This window comes from Mus caroli, chromosome 18 (assembly GCF_900094665.2).
Source record: "Mus caroli chromosome 18, CAROLI_EIJ_v1.1, whole genome shotgun sequence".
NCBI lineage: Eukaryota > Metazoa > Chordata > Mammalia > Rodentia > Muridae > Mus > Mus caroli.
Window position 1 is genome coordinate 68,222,940 of NC_034587.1, and position 15,555 is coordinate 68,238,494.

Consider the following 15,555-nt stretch of genomic DNA (forward strand, 5'->3'; position numbering starts at 1 on the left):
ACATTGAATTTTATCCCAGTTGGTTCCTGCCAGTTCTTCCGTGTTTGCATTCCTCTGTTTTGTGTAAGAATCTAGTAACCTCTTTATACCTTGCCAGTGTGTCACCCAACTTCCCTATTTTCTTCTGCATAAAAAGTTTGATGCTCGACTTGATATTACATTCAGAACCACACTCCCTTGTGTCGAGTCTGTCTGTCAATTTCTGCCAACTCTATGCCCATCTGTCCAACCCCTGATTCCCACGGGTTGAGGGGGGGGGGCTGATTAGGCCCGGTCCATGGCAAGGGACCCCGTGCTCAGTCCAATGGTTGGCTGCTAACATCTGCCTCTGTATTTGTAAGGCTCTGGCAGGGCCTCTCAGAAGACAGCCATATCAGGCGCCTTTCAGCATGTACTTCTTGGTATTCACAACAGTATCTGGGTTTGGAAACTGTATATGGGATGAATCCCCATATGGGACAGTCTGTGGGTATAGTACCTAGCACTTGGCAAACTCAAGGCAGGTTTCCTTTAGTCTCTGCTCTACACTTTATCTCCATATTTACCTCTGTGAGTAGTTTGTTCTCCTCCTAAGAAGGACCGAAGCCCCCATACTTTGGTCTTCCTCCTTCTTGAGCTTCATGTGCTCTGTGAATTGTTTGCTGGTTATTTGGCACTTTCTGTTTTAAAAAGGGAATTTTGTTACTGCCAGCTACTCACTTAAAACAAAGTAAAACTGTAAGTAAAAAAAGTATTTTAATACAGCAGGAGGCTTTTCATTTTCTGTGATAAATGGTGTTACTATCTTTCTAAGATATGGTTAGGATAAAAAAAAATGGAACACAATCAACATGGGCTCTGTTACACTTTAAGGATAATTAGTTGAAATAATTAAACTTTCCTTAAAAAGAATCTGCCATTTCTAGTCTTCATTTAGCTCCTTGCGTATACCTTCCCTAAGTGTTTGAAAACTATTGAGCAATTAACAAACACTAGAGGTTCCCTGCACATTAATTAAAATCATTAATTAATATGTGTGCCTCAAGTTCATTAACTGTTAAACCAACCATTCATGGATGGCAAGGTACTTGCAGGAAAGCACTCTTTCATTAGAGACATGAAAACAGATCTAAATCTCTCCATATGGGACAGTAACAATAAACCATGTTAGACTCAACCAAAGGCCAGTGCTAGGAACCATGGTTCACCTCTGAGTTAACTTAACATCCTCTGTCTACCCCTGTAGAGTGGATCTCAACTTTTTTAAGGATGCAACCCTTCATTACACATTCCATATCTGTTCTGACAACTTTTAAACTTTACCCATTGATCTGATCAGACTCAGAGATGGACTAGTTTATAAAATTCAAAGTCAGATAAACTCCAAAGTTAGTTATATGGCCTTGGGCATTCAGTTTACCTCTCAGTGAAAGACTTTACTCACCCACAAAGGTTGACTTTAACTCCAATATTGTATTGTAGGGAATGAATTAGGTTCTATGTTACTAAGAAGCTGGGGTTTAATATAGTACCTAGCACTTGGCAAACTCAAGGCAGGTTTCTATCATTGTGAAACCTGGTTACACTACTACAGTCATTTAGTATTATAGATGATATCTGCCTTCTTTCCATCTATGAAATGAAAAAAGTTCAATATTCTAGGCCATACTATCTTGATGGTAAAGAGAATGTTTTAAAGTTGTAGCAACAAGTCTTTGATATAAGCTCGTTCTTCAAAATGTTATTTTGCTTTGTGATTTCTGTTTCCTTTGTGTTGGTCTCTTACCTAGGTAGAACAGATTATGACTATCGAAATGTTTTCCCATATTCTAAAATACTGCATGTTTTTAAATTATTCTTCAGATTAAAACATTTAAATAAAAACCCAAAAGCTCCTAAGGCATTTTAAGTGACTGAAGGAGTAGACAATAATCTGAGTAGTTTGGGAGCCAAAGGCCTGGCATGTTGGAGTTTTCCTTGCTGCTTGTCTGATATTGTTTCCAATTACATACTTTAATTTTTAAAAATTCTACATAATTTCTTGGTTAAAATATTACTGTGGATTTCCATTTCCATTTGACTTGTAAGTTAAGGTCTATTTTTTAAAAGGTATATTCTACTAAAAGTATTCTAAAATTTATATACGAAACATCTCTTCTGCTATGTATTTATATCTCAATATTGCAATTTTCATTGTACTTATTACCCTATTGTATCACATGCTGGGAAAATAACAAAGAATAGTGGCTCTCAGAACATTCTAAATAATGGTATTTTCTATCATATTTTAATGTAATTCAGCAATCCTGTCATCACAAGCTAGTAAGAGCCTAGAGCAGTGAATAACCACAAACTTAGCTAAATGTGGCTCATATTATGTTTGCTGTGCCAGAAGCCATATCTTCATCTACAGCCGATTACCATAACCTCCAGTGAAACATTTTTAACCACAGTGATGTGCTTTTTCAGCCTCACAAGGAAAGATAATCAAACATTCTCATTTACTAGGATGGAAAAGTACTATTCATTTACAGTCATGCCCCAGGGTTCTGCTAACTCTCCTGTTCTGTCTTGACATAGTCCAAAGGGACCTGGTCAATCCACTTAGCATGCAATCTACTTTACTTGGCCATTATACTCATAACATTGTTTTAGTGAGATCAACTGAGCAAGAAATGACAACTCCTTGGGATGCTCTGGTGAAACACATATGCCTAGAGAGTAGGAGATAAAATCAGTAAAGATGGTATGGCCTATTATACCAGGGAAGAGTTTAGTGCTACAATGTTTGGAGAAATATCATCACATATGTTCTACAAGTGAGGATAGATTTTATATATTACTCTTCTATATACACTAACAGAATTTGAGATTTTTAGGCCACACATGCCTTTGCAGTAATTTACCTGGTAATTTAACTGTTTCATTCTTGTGTAGAAACAGGTATTTTGAACCCTCTGGACTATGTTAGAATCCCTGACATTTGGCTACATTACCTTGTGGATTCTATAGCATTTATAATGTAGGAAAAAAAAAAACCAATTAGTGTAGAGATCATGGCAAGCCCCAATAAACATCTCTCTCTCTCTCTCTCTCTCTCTCTCTCTCTCTCTCTCTGTCCATCACTCTGTCTCTGTCTCTTTGTCTCTGTCTTTCCCATACATACCCATACATACACACACACAAGGAAATAGACACACACGCACACACATATAGATAAAGATATACGGAAACATACATACACACACAGAGGAACAGACACATACACAAACAGAGGGCAAGGCACACAGGCATATCCATAGACACACAAAGGAGGCAGCACATATACACACAGACACTGTGGTTTAGCTAATTTGTTAAAGATTGAGGAGTGATATAAAGATCAGGAACACAAAAATTTGGGGGAAGAGGTCTGTCGATGAGCTTCAGGAATTCGATACCCGATGGAACAATTTTTGAAGTTCAGGTCAACTAAATTGCATCCTTCACATAAAAGGTTTCAATCAAGTGATCATGTACTGAAAGAAATCCATCAGGTTGAACACTCACTCAATGTATAAAAGTAGACCACTTGAGGAAGCCAATTAGAGGCAATATCTTTGAAAGATCAAGTGACTACCACTGGAGAGTAGTAAATTCTCTAACTCGATGACCAGTATCTGGTGTCATGCAGTCAGCAGCTCTAATAAGTAGACATAAGAGACTGACGTAGTTGTGGGCCTAGTCGACATCATTACTGTTGACCCACTTCAGGTGTCTATTTTTGGTTCCTGAAACTTAGTATGGACACCACAGATTTAGAAACTCTCACTCTCCTAGGACAACAATAAGTCTTTGAAGGTGTTTGGTCATGTCAGGCAAGCCAAAATGCAACCCTACATGGAATAACTTAAGTCCCTTGGATAAGGAAATAGGGGTAAGCATGAAGGATACTCTGGCCACCAACTGCAGAGTTCCTTTCTAGTCATCAATTTAATGATGAAATGACTCCTGGGTATCTATAAACTGTAAAGAAAAAGACTAAATGTTTCAACCAGACAATATATAGATATCAATGTTAAGTCTAAAATGGGCCACACAAAATGGTAGTGCTGGTACTATTATGATACATAGAAGAACTCTGATCCAGCAAAGAGAAAGGCTGTCATTTGGTAAATAGAAGCCTAAATTCAGCATTTCCCAGTAAATCTCCTAAAATAGGTTTCTGTTTAATTCCCTTTTCTCTAAAGGCCAAGGGTTCCCACTCAATCCAGAAAGAGTGCATCAGCTCAAAGGCACCATCATCTGGATTGCCATAAAAAAACAAAAACAAAAACAAAACAAAACAAAAAAACCCCAACTCTCTTTATTTTTCAACATTTTGTGTCTCTCTGCTATCCCAACTACAATGAGAAATAGCCTTACATTTTGGTGTTTTGTTTGTTTGTTTTGTGTTTTAAATTATTTATTGGTTATTTTATTTATTTACATTTCAAATGTTATCCCCTTTCCGATTTCCCCTCCAAAACCCCCTATCCCACCCTCCTCTATGTTTCTATGAGTGTGCTACCCCAACCCACACCCCAATCTTGCCTCACCACCCTAGCATTCCCCCACACAGGTGCATTCAGCCTTCAGAGGACCAAGAGCCTCCCCTCCCATTAATACCAAATAAAGCCATCCTTTGCTACATATGCAGCTGGAGCCATGGGTCCCTCCATGTGTATTCAGTGGTTGGTGGTTTGGTCCCTTGGAGCTCTGGGGTGGAGGAGAGAGGGGTTCTGGTTAGTTGATGTTGTTGTTTTTCCTATGGGGTTGAAAATCCCTTCAGCTCCTTCAGTCCTTCCCTTAACTCCTCTATTAGGGTCCCTGTTCTCAGTTCGACGGTTGGCTGCAAGCATCTGCTTCAATTAGGCACAGCCCCTGGTTAAGGGATGGGGCCACCCATCCATCTCAAAAACATTTACCCAGAATTGCTTATGCCTAAAGGAGAGTGGAGCAGAGACTGAAGGAAGGACCATCCAGAGACTCCCTCACCCGGGGATCCATTCCATATGCAGCCACCAAACCCAGACACTACAGCTGATGCCAAGAGTGTTTGCTGAAGGGAGCCTGATATAGCGTCTCCTGAGAGGCTCAAACAGAGCTTTAGCCTTGCAGTTTGATACCCAATCAGTCTTTGTTTCAATGGAGTGGTCCAATTCAGTGGTTTCATTGTGCTTTTGGTTACATATGTAGAAATGCCAGTTGGTTTTAAGGTTCTTCAAGAACAGTTCAAACTTGAGATGAATTAAAGTTAGTTTTTAAGGATTGTAGCTCATCTTAATACTTAGTTTTGATGCAGGTAATACTCTATCCAGTACCTTAGTGTAGCAGTCATAAAAGTCATATTATTAACTGCTAACAAAAATCCACAATACACATAATTCTCTGTTTATTACATACACACTTATGTACGTAAACAATTTTTGATAAATTTGTCTCCTCTGTGCCAACAGTGCTCCCCTTAGGAGCCAAAGTCTAAGAAAAAATTCCTAGATAAGGTATGAGAAACACTCTTTTGAATTGTTGGTTTCATGGTGCCATAAGGTACTCTGCATGCTTCAATGGCGGAAAGCAACAAAAAGTCTTACATGTCTATTACATGTATGAATCCCAACAATAGCCATCACGGCACAAGTACCCTAAGTGTTAAATAGTGGCACACATAACTCGATTGGAACAGACAGTTCTCCATTGAACATAAAATCCACCCAACTAGAGAGAAATCATGTGTGGTACTGGAGTCCACGCCAACTACTCAGGTCTAGTAAAGTCATGGATCTTTGAGGTGAGCCTACAACCACTACTTTGTTATCCAGCATAATCCCTAAATACATTTAAAATAGTTGTCCATAAATGCACAGATAAGCGTATCCTTCACCCTGCATCAAGGACACTCCTAATTGCAACAGAGGGGGCCATTACCTAAAACCACATCCAACCAAAATAAAAAGATGATGAGTCCCAAGGACACATTTACAACACAACTGCTGCACATAATTGGCTTGGGAAACATCATGGAAGAGGAAGAAGGAAGACTATGGGGTACAGACGATCAGAGAGATTGCCATGAGTTTGTATTTCCTAGGAATGTCAGAAGCCATAAGCATACACTCTCACCATCATGGCTGTCTAAACATGAGTTTAACAAGGAATACAATAGACGTGTTAATGTATATGAAGAACTACAGATAACTAAGGAATGCTGAGAGCAGGAGAAATAGTCTTCCCCAGAAAAGAGTACATTTTATGATTATCTAGTATCAAATGATCAGCACTGAAAACATACATACAAGTAACACTATATAGACTGAGCAAGCTCTACATATGTATTCAGGAATAGATAGATACATAGATAGATAGATAGATAGATAGATAGATAGATAGATAGATAGATAGATAGACAGATAGACAGATAGGTAGATAGAGACAAATACATACATACATACATACATACATGATAGATAGATAGATAGATAAATAGATAGATAGATAGATAGATAGATAGATAGATAGATAGATACATAGATACATAGATACATAGATACATAGATACATATGTGCCCACAATTGATGTGAAAAAGAAACTATGATTTGAAAAGGAGATAAAAAGTTTTATGAGAAGTTTTGGAGAGAGCAAAAGAATAAATGATGTAATTCTATTACAATCTTAAAAACATAAAAGAAATAATTTAAAATAAATAACGATATAGCTGGAAATATAGCTATCAAATTATATGTGTAATTAAACATATTAATTATTATTTAAGATATCTTTGTTGTGTGTGTGTGTTATCTGTAGACGTAGCTACCTAAAATGAGTGATTATTTTGTAAGTAAGAGGTAAGAATATAAAATGTACAAAAACATTTGGATTCTATGGAAGAATCAACATTTTCTCCTACTCTCCCAATATTTATCATTTTAAGAACCCGCAGATTATAGCATTGTTTGGTGTGTTTACCACCAGAATATGATGTGATCAATATTTATGAGTCTCTCACATTTCCCTTGTTGTATGGTTTACAGTTATTGCTGATCTCAATGCACTGCCATCATTTCAGAATTCATTTCTAATGTCAAAGCCTACCATACAGCCATATCCACTTGATTAGCACAGGACTGGCTCCTTGTTTTAAGCACATGCAGGATGAAGGACAAGGTGAATGACAAGCCTTTATTTGTTGAGAAGTCTCTGCCTATGTCGAATTGGATGGCAGACTTATTAAAATTATATGGCAAACTACCCTGAAAATCTTTCCACTAGCAATCATTTTATTTTCCTTTGAAATAATATTGCTAACTGAACAGAAAAATATACAGTTTAAGTGGGCTTAAGTATTAAAACATTTGTTCATTAATTATGTCCTTGGAAGGTAGAAGACGATAATGAAATCAAGCTTTTACTTTATTTACCCCCAATAAGTACCTATTATTTTGGGCAATGAACAAAAAAATATATTCCACAGTCAACATTTGTGTATCAATTTATAGCCTCCAAATTCCTTTAAAACACATTTATTGTCTAAACCCTTTTGAGAGTGTTAGGGTCTGCAAGAGAGTGTGTCTGGGTACATATATCTGCATATATGTGATTAGGGCATAGCAGAGGACAATCTCAGTGTAATTAGCAGGTCCCTTCCTCTTTTGTTTAAGACTGGACTTCTTACTGACCTGGAACTTCACCCCATAGGCCAGGCTAGCAATAGGGTCAGCGATCAGCTTGTTTCTACCATTGTCATGACACCATCTCTGGGATAACAAATGTCCATTACTATGTGTTTGTTTGTTTGTTTGTTTGTTTGTTTATGTCCATGTTCATTTTTGTGTGGCTTCTGAGCATCCAAACTTCAGTGTTCATGATTCTGGGGGAAATGGTGTACCAACTAAGCCACCTCCCCAGTCCCTACATTAATTCTTTGGGTCAATTCCCTTTTGCAATTTACAACTGAGAAACTGGAGCCTTGGAAAGCTTTGGCAATAAACCTAGGATGTATAGAACTTCTCAGTATGTTTCCAATGGGTGTAAAGAAGCCAAATAAGAACATAAAGATGACTATGCACACATCTCCCATTTTCAAATGACTTGTACAGGGCAAATGACCAAATTGCACCAAATTCATATACCATTTTGGACAATAGTTAACTTGAGTGTCCACACGTCTAATAGAAATTGGAGACTTAAATAGGATGGGTGGTTAACCCAAATTTAATCTTATTTTCATTTTTAGCATGGCAAGCAAAACATAGCATTTTAGTTATTTGAATTTATGGCCATATATGACGAAGCTAATATTTTCAGTTAGTAGCTCTTTCGAGAAATTGGTTCTGTATTTTCTTAGCTTAGAATTAATTTTAACTATTTACAAAGTATAATTCTACAGGAATGCTGAGCTCTGTAGTATCTCTATGATAGGAACTTATTTCATAATGCTGCGTTGGACTTTTAGTCATTTGAACTCAATGAAAGAACTCAGGAGAAGCATATTGCCATTTTAACTAGCAGATGATTTTGCATTAGACAACTATCGGTGACATGCATGTTAGTTGATCTTCTAGCCTTCATTTTACTGTGTAGGAATCCTCTCATGTCCCTGAGTCCCTGGAAGAGTTTGATCATCTACTTCCTCCTCGGAAGCATTGACACTGCAGTCGTTTCTCGGGTTAAGAGAGAGATTCAACTTAATTTGCCACCAGCAGCTACCGTGATGGAGAATGTGTATTTTAGCTTTAGTTGCAGGCTCTCCGATACAGCTATATAGGTGTCCATAAACTGAAAAAAAAAATTGCATTCTAACAGTTCCCGAAGTGTTGTAACTAATTGAACACCATTTCAATGCTCTATAAAATGCCTGTGACTTTATGAGTTGAATTCAACCTTGAGAAATGTACACCACCATGGCTCACGGTTGGAATGCAGTTACGTCAGCATTCACATAGACATGGCGCCTGTCTGTTTGGATCCACAAACTGTTTTTCACCTTGATTCATCAATTCACAAAAGAAAATACCACGGGTTTCTGATTTTATGTGTTGGTGTTCATGACCAGCAAAATATTTTTGGTAATTCCAGACTATATGATATACTACCTTGATAAAATATTGAAAATGCAATATCATTTGTAATAGGTAACCTTTTCCAGGGGAAGAGATGTAATTGTTAAAAGCTCTCATTTTTCTTAATGCCGAACCAATTTATTTCCTATATTGCAGTGAAACTCTATCTTGGAACTTACACTGGAAAGAGAAAAAATAAATCATGCATTAGAAAACATGCATTATTAGCATGCGACTCCCACACTATTTTTTTCTAGTTTGTTTGTTCAATACATTCAAAAATTTAAAACTAAATTCTGTTTGTGATCATACAGATTCTGCCTACGGCATTTTTGCACTAGAATATAAGGAGCACATCTTTTCTTCCCATGATAATTTTATTCTTTTCGTATATATTTCCATTAAATACATATCAGATTACATAATCTTCTGTTGTAAGTATATTATTAGTCACACAATCCCCAGTCCATGACTAGAAGGCTACTTCCAGTGATCTACTGGGTGTACTGTAAAGAGAATTTATATATCCCAGAAGAAGCTAGAGTCATAACAAATAAATAGAAAAAAAGAATACATTTATCATTTGTCACTCTTCTGCCCTCTTTCCCCCTTTTCTAGCTCCAAAATAACTATTACCATTTTCAAAAAATATCTCTTTATGGAGTTCTTAATTTAATATTCATCTCAGTCCAGTTTAGTAGATGTGGACTCAGGGCTCAGTTGAAAAATTATTTCACTATGATCAGCAACACAAAGAAGAACCTAGAAAATGTTTACATATATGCAGATCTGGCTACTGAAAAATCTAAAAGGTGAAATATTTTATTTTTATGATACTGAACAGATCCAAGTCCGGGTTATTTGCTAAATAGTGTTATTGGTTCTGTTTTCGATTTTACTTGGAGAAAGACTTATAAATACCCTTTACATCAACCCCACCCCACTCTCAAAATTAATTGAAACAAACAGTAACAAAAGAAATATATCTCTGTCATCAGTTCTGAGAATAGATTATTAATGCACTTAAAGAGTTGTATTTAATTTGTATAGGCCACTGTTTACATGATGTAGCTATGTATTGCTGGTGTTCATCAAACTCTTACATAGCCAAGGTTCATCCTTTGTCCATAGAAATACATATGATTGATCTAAATCCTGCAGTGTGCCCCATGCATATGTGCCAGTGTTACCCAAGCACCTTTATTGACGGAGCCTCAAAATGCTATAATGATTTTTTAAAATGCTACCCACTGGATCTTGATCTACTGAAAATCCCACATATATTTCATATTTTACAATAAATACATTCTAATCATTTTCCCCAAATTTGTTTTTCTATAAAAAACAACATATATTTAATTGAATTATTACTGCAATCCCCCTTCTCCCCCAAATGGAAAAAAAAAAAAGACAAACATCAGATAACTATAGATAAGAGACTGAAGAAACTTCTTGAGGCTTATGGAAATGGACACTGGGATGAACAGGTTACGGTCTTCATTTGTGGAAGAAGCAGACTGCTATGGTTGCCAAGGGAAACTCTGAGCCACAAGTCTATGAGTACTCAAAAGCTGAACAGCTGTGCTATGCAGGGTCACAATGTGGCCCAAAATGTGTGTTGACCATTTATTGTTTAAATTTAAATAGAGAGGGTTATGTTATTCACACCATGGTCAACCTCACTGCTTAATTCATATTTATAGTTGGCCTCCCCACCATCTGTGCACACAGCCCACACTACATCTCTGAGGAATTAGAGTGCCATTATTTGAGGACCAGATTCAGGAGGCAGGAAAAAAACCCAATCTATCACGTATGTGGGGAATAGAAGAGATTCATAGTAATATTCTTTCATGTTTTGGGATATCCCTCTTCATTTCATACCATTTCATCTGAATTCAATGGCAATTGAAAAAGGTGATGCCCCAAAGTGTCACTGACAAAACTTCGCAAGGAGATGATGAACATCTTCATAAGCCGACTTTAGTGAAGAAACAAATACCGACACCAGTGCTTGTCCCAGGCTCCTTTACAGACTCTCATACCTACACGAACCAGGATCTATGGGGATCACAAAACACACTAACACCTATTGAAAGGGGAACTTTCTGGTATATGAACAATTGAACGTTTACAATTCATTTATTGGGGTAACTTCAGAGTATTAGAAGATAAGAACTTTTCCTCACAATATCCATTTCTATGTCCATTGCATCAACATGTATTCTTGTTTTTTTTTTTTTTTTTATTTCAGGTCAAGTAACTTAAACTGTTTTTTAAATTAGTTATTTATTTTTATTTTATTGGTGTTTTCACTGCATGGATGTCAGTCTGAGGGCATCAGATGCCATGGAATAGGAGTTACACAGTTTTGAGCTACCATGTTGGTACTGGGAATTAAACCTGGGTCCTCTGGAAGAGCAGCCAGAGCTCTTATCCACTTAGCCACCAGTACAGCCCCAATTTAAGGTATTTTTAACAGATTTTAACGCATACTTGAAAAAACTTGATCAAACAAATCAATCCCATAAAATATGAATGTATATAACAAGTAAGCACAGATACATTCATGCAAGCACTCAACTCTAACTTTAGCCAAAAGTACTAAAGTAATAGTAAATTTACTGTTTATCCCCATATGGCTGTCTATGTTAAAATAATAAATAAATAAGAATAATAATACAACTGTACTCAAAATGCTTTATTCTTAGTGTCATTTGTGCTTTTAGGCCCTTGAGTCTATTTCTTATGTCAACATAGAGGTTCTTTAGGGTCAGAGAGGTAATTATGATCTGGAGTGATAGGACAAAGTCTGTTTTTCTCAAAATATCTTGTTCAAATTCCACCATCGTGGAAAATATGCGTGCATTTATTTCCAATGCACTTCTTTATGTTTTTCAGAGATCTTCTGTTTAGGCATCCTGCTTCTGAATATCCTCTGCCTTAGCTCCTGGCTTAACTTCACCACTGATTGTGTATCTTTTAGCAAGAAAGCTTTAGCCTTCATTTCATTCAAGTGTACAAATGAGTCTCTTCCCAGTTTTAGCTCATTGCTTTCATCCCTGTATTGTGAACAGCACAAGAAAGTTTCCATCTAGAACCCCTCTTCCCTCTTTCTTTCTCATGCTTGGCATCATTCCTCCTCCTCCTAATCTCTCTCTCTCTCTCTCTCTCTCTCTCTCTCTCTCTCTCACACACACACACACACACACACACACACACACACACANACACACACACACAGAGACAGACGGATAAAGAAAGAGGCAGAGACAAAGACAGAGGGACTCATCCCCTCAAAGGGATTTCTTGGCATCTCTATTATTGGATCATCTGAAGAAAGAAAAATTCATTGAAAACAAACAAACAAACAAAGACATCTTTCAGAACTCCAACCAATCCTTCAGCTCTATGGGAAGTTGCCAGAGAAGTCCCTGAGCATCTGTGTTCAGTTCTATCCACTTACACGGATGTAAGAATATTTTAAAAGTTCATATATTAGCCTTACATATACCTGTGTATATATACACACATCTAAACTTGCACATAATATCTCTTTATGTTTACATGGGATAACGGAACAAAAGTCAGTCACATAATAGACAGACAATCATATTTTATTGGTGGCTTTCTGAATCCATGTGCAAGAATGTTCCTAAGGTTCTGAATTCATTTGATATACAGGACAGGTAGCAGAATAAGACAGACAGACCTAATATAAAATTTCATAGAAGGGATATATCATAAACACACACACACACATGTATACCTTGATTATATAAATAATTTCATCCTTACTTTGAGCCACACAGAAATTATGTGAATGCTACAAATAAGCCACACACAATTGCAACTCTAAGCCCTATTGTTCCCACATCTTACCAGGCTTGGGGACAATCAGCTGGGCACTACTTTGGGCATTGCCAGCCTCATTTTCAGCCACACATTGATAGAAGCCTTCATCTGACTTGACCACCCCAAGGATCCGTAAGTTGCTTCCTCCCTAGGGGGAAAAAATAAAGAAAAGCAGATGAGATTATTTTGTAAATGGGGTAAAGACCTCAACGTAACAAAATAAACACAGAACACAGAAGAGTTAAGAAAAATCATGAGTCTATAGAGCCAATATGTTCTATGCTTTCTGGAAAATATTTCATATCTTTCATTTGATTTTCTGAATCCTTGAGCAGGATTCTGTGTAAGTCTGTAAAGAAAGTATACTCATATAACTAGACATTTTCCTGGATATTTAAATGCTAAATTCAAACTTTTCTTTATTAAGAATGAAAGAAATCCAGATCAATATCTAAAAAATCTGATTCCTTCACATTATGAAGGAGTGAAAACTTGAGGAGATAAATAGATGAATAAACAAGAATGAATGAAGAAAAACTCCCCCTCCTTGCAAATTCTAAAGAGAAAACTACTCAGGTTAAATAATTTCTGGAAGTATTTGCCCAATGTAGTGTCTGAGGATCCTTTAAAAGAGCAATTTTTTGGCATAATCTTTAGGGTGCTAGAAGTTGAGCCTATGATAGATTTTTATATCCATTTTGGTTTTGTACAAAGAGGAAAAATTTCACCTTCAGCAATTCATTGCGGAAACACAGTAAAGTTAACTCCTTTTGTGTATAATTTAAACCACAATCTGTTTCAAGGATGGATGATAAAATGATCTGGAGATAGTATTTAATTACACAAACTCAGTTTATCTTCAATATTAGTGCAAGAATTAGTTCAGTAAGTGAGACATGCTAAATCACTTCCCCTAAAGTCATTAAGAGATAAATATTACCTCACAGGGAATTCTTAATTGTTTTTAGTGTCTTGTAGTCAATTTTCAACTGATGTAAAATTCTTAGATAAAGCTGGCTAACTTCTAATTAACAATTCTCCTCTAAGTTACTGTCTGAACTCAGCATTGCATGTATAAAGCACAATGGCTCTCAGATTTCTGTAACTACTCAGGAAACATTTTTAAGCACATTTTGATGTGAATAGGGCATATACCATACATTTTCTTCCACCTAAAGAAAAGAGGCATTTGAATAGTTCAGCTATAATGACTCATGCTGTGAGAAAGATTATTCAAACTGTAGGGGAAAAAAATAAATGTTGCATTTTATCATGCGTCCTTAAGGGCACTCAACAATTTCCTTTTCATGCAAGTAGCATATATTTTAGGCACATGCACCACTTTTCAAGCTGCCCAATGGCAGGTCATTTTTTAATTCAGTGGCAGTGGAAAGAGCATTGCATTTAAAATAATGGATTGGTGTGGCATTCAAAAGTTAAGTGGTGCTCTCTCCTACTCTTACCCAACCAATTAAACAAATGAAAGTAAAAGCGAAAATGGAAAACAGAGACAGCGATGATAACGGTGTGGTGTAGAGATTTATTCTTTAGAAGTATGGTGTGACAAAATGCATACAACTAGGAGACTATGGACATTACTGAAATCTGTTTGATTGTTGAAGAGTCATTTACCAGCAAGGACACATAATGCCACAGGGGGATACCATGGGGGCCTCTCTGGATGACTATGCTCTAGTTCCAACTGCCTGGGTGACTTGACTCTGTTATGGCTTTTCTTTGACAGAGTCACATTTGTCTCAAATACAAAAGCTCCTAAGGCCACCTTCTTTAATCACACAGTTCTTTCCATAGTTGAAAAGTGGATTTTATAGTTCTTATATGCACATATGCCTGAAATCAGAACCTTTGTGATGAGCCTAGATCCAACAAAGAGTTTTCATAGTGCTTTTACAAGTAGCAAATGTTTCTTCTCCTAATGGAGAAGCCAGTAATCCTATGGTCTCCCACAAGGACACTGAATGTGAACTAGAATTTTACAGGGGTTGTAAGAAGTATGGTTCACAGTCAATTTTGTTTCCAACATGGGAAGCAGAGTTATAAAACCATACAGACTGTGTAGCTCCTCAGGTAGAGCCAAGACCACAGTAACAACGTCTGTCATCACTTCTCACGAGGGTTATCAGGCTCCACCTGGGAAAACAGTGAGGGAAGCAGTAGTGTCTATGTCTGCTGCAGGGCAATCATAATGATAACAAGCAAGTCTTCCTGAAGACCATCACTAACTGTGGAAGCTGAACAGCAAGCGAATCCTAGCTCCCTGCATTCTGCAACCGAGTTTGTAAATTCTAACCCATGAAATGACAGTGAGAAGGAGTTGTCTCAAATGCTTTGTTTCTCTTCTCTTCTCCCCTGTCTTCACCACCCTCTCTCTCCCTTTCTTGTTTCCTTCCTTTCTTATTTCATTGCTTGAACTATCCTTCCTTCTTTCCTTCCTTCCTTCTTTTCTTCCTTCCTTCCTTCTTTCCTTCCTTCCTTCCTTCCTTCTTTCCTTCCTTCCTTCTTTCCTTCCTTCCTTCTTTCCTTCCTTCCTTCCTTCTTTCCTTCCTTCCTTCCTTCTTTCCTTCCTTCCTTCCTTCCTTCCTTCCTTCCTTCCTTCCTTCCTTCCTTCTTTCCTTCCTTCCT

General features: G+C 37.1%; 1 protein-coding gene across 1 annotated transcript in view; it reads right to left on the reverse strand.

The window, feature by feature from the left end:
- The window catches only part of Dcc (DCC netrin 1 receptor), a 1,075,620-nt gene that overhangs the window by 399,085 nt on the left and 660,980 nt on the right, over positions 1-15,555 (reverse strand). The window contains exon 7 of the mRNA XM_021150630.2: positions 12,940-13,060. Coding sequence (XP_021006289.1) covers positions 12,940-13,060 — 121 coding nt within the window. The remainder of the gene's footprint in view (positions 1-12,939; positions 13,061-15,555) is intronic.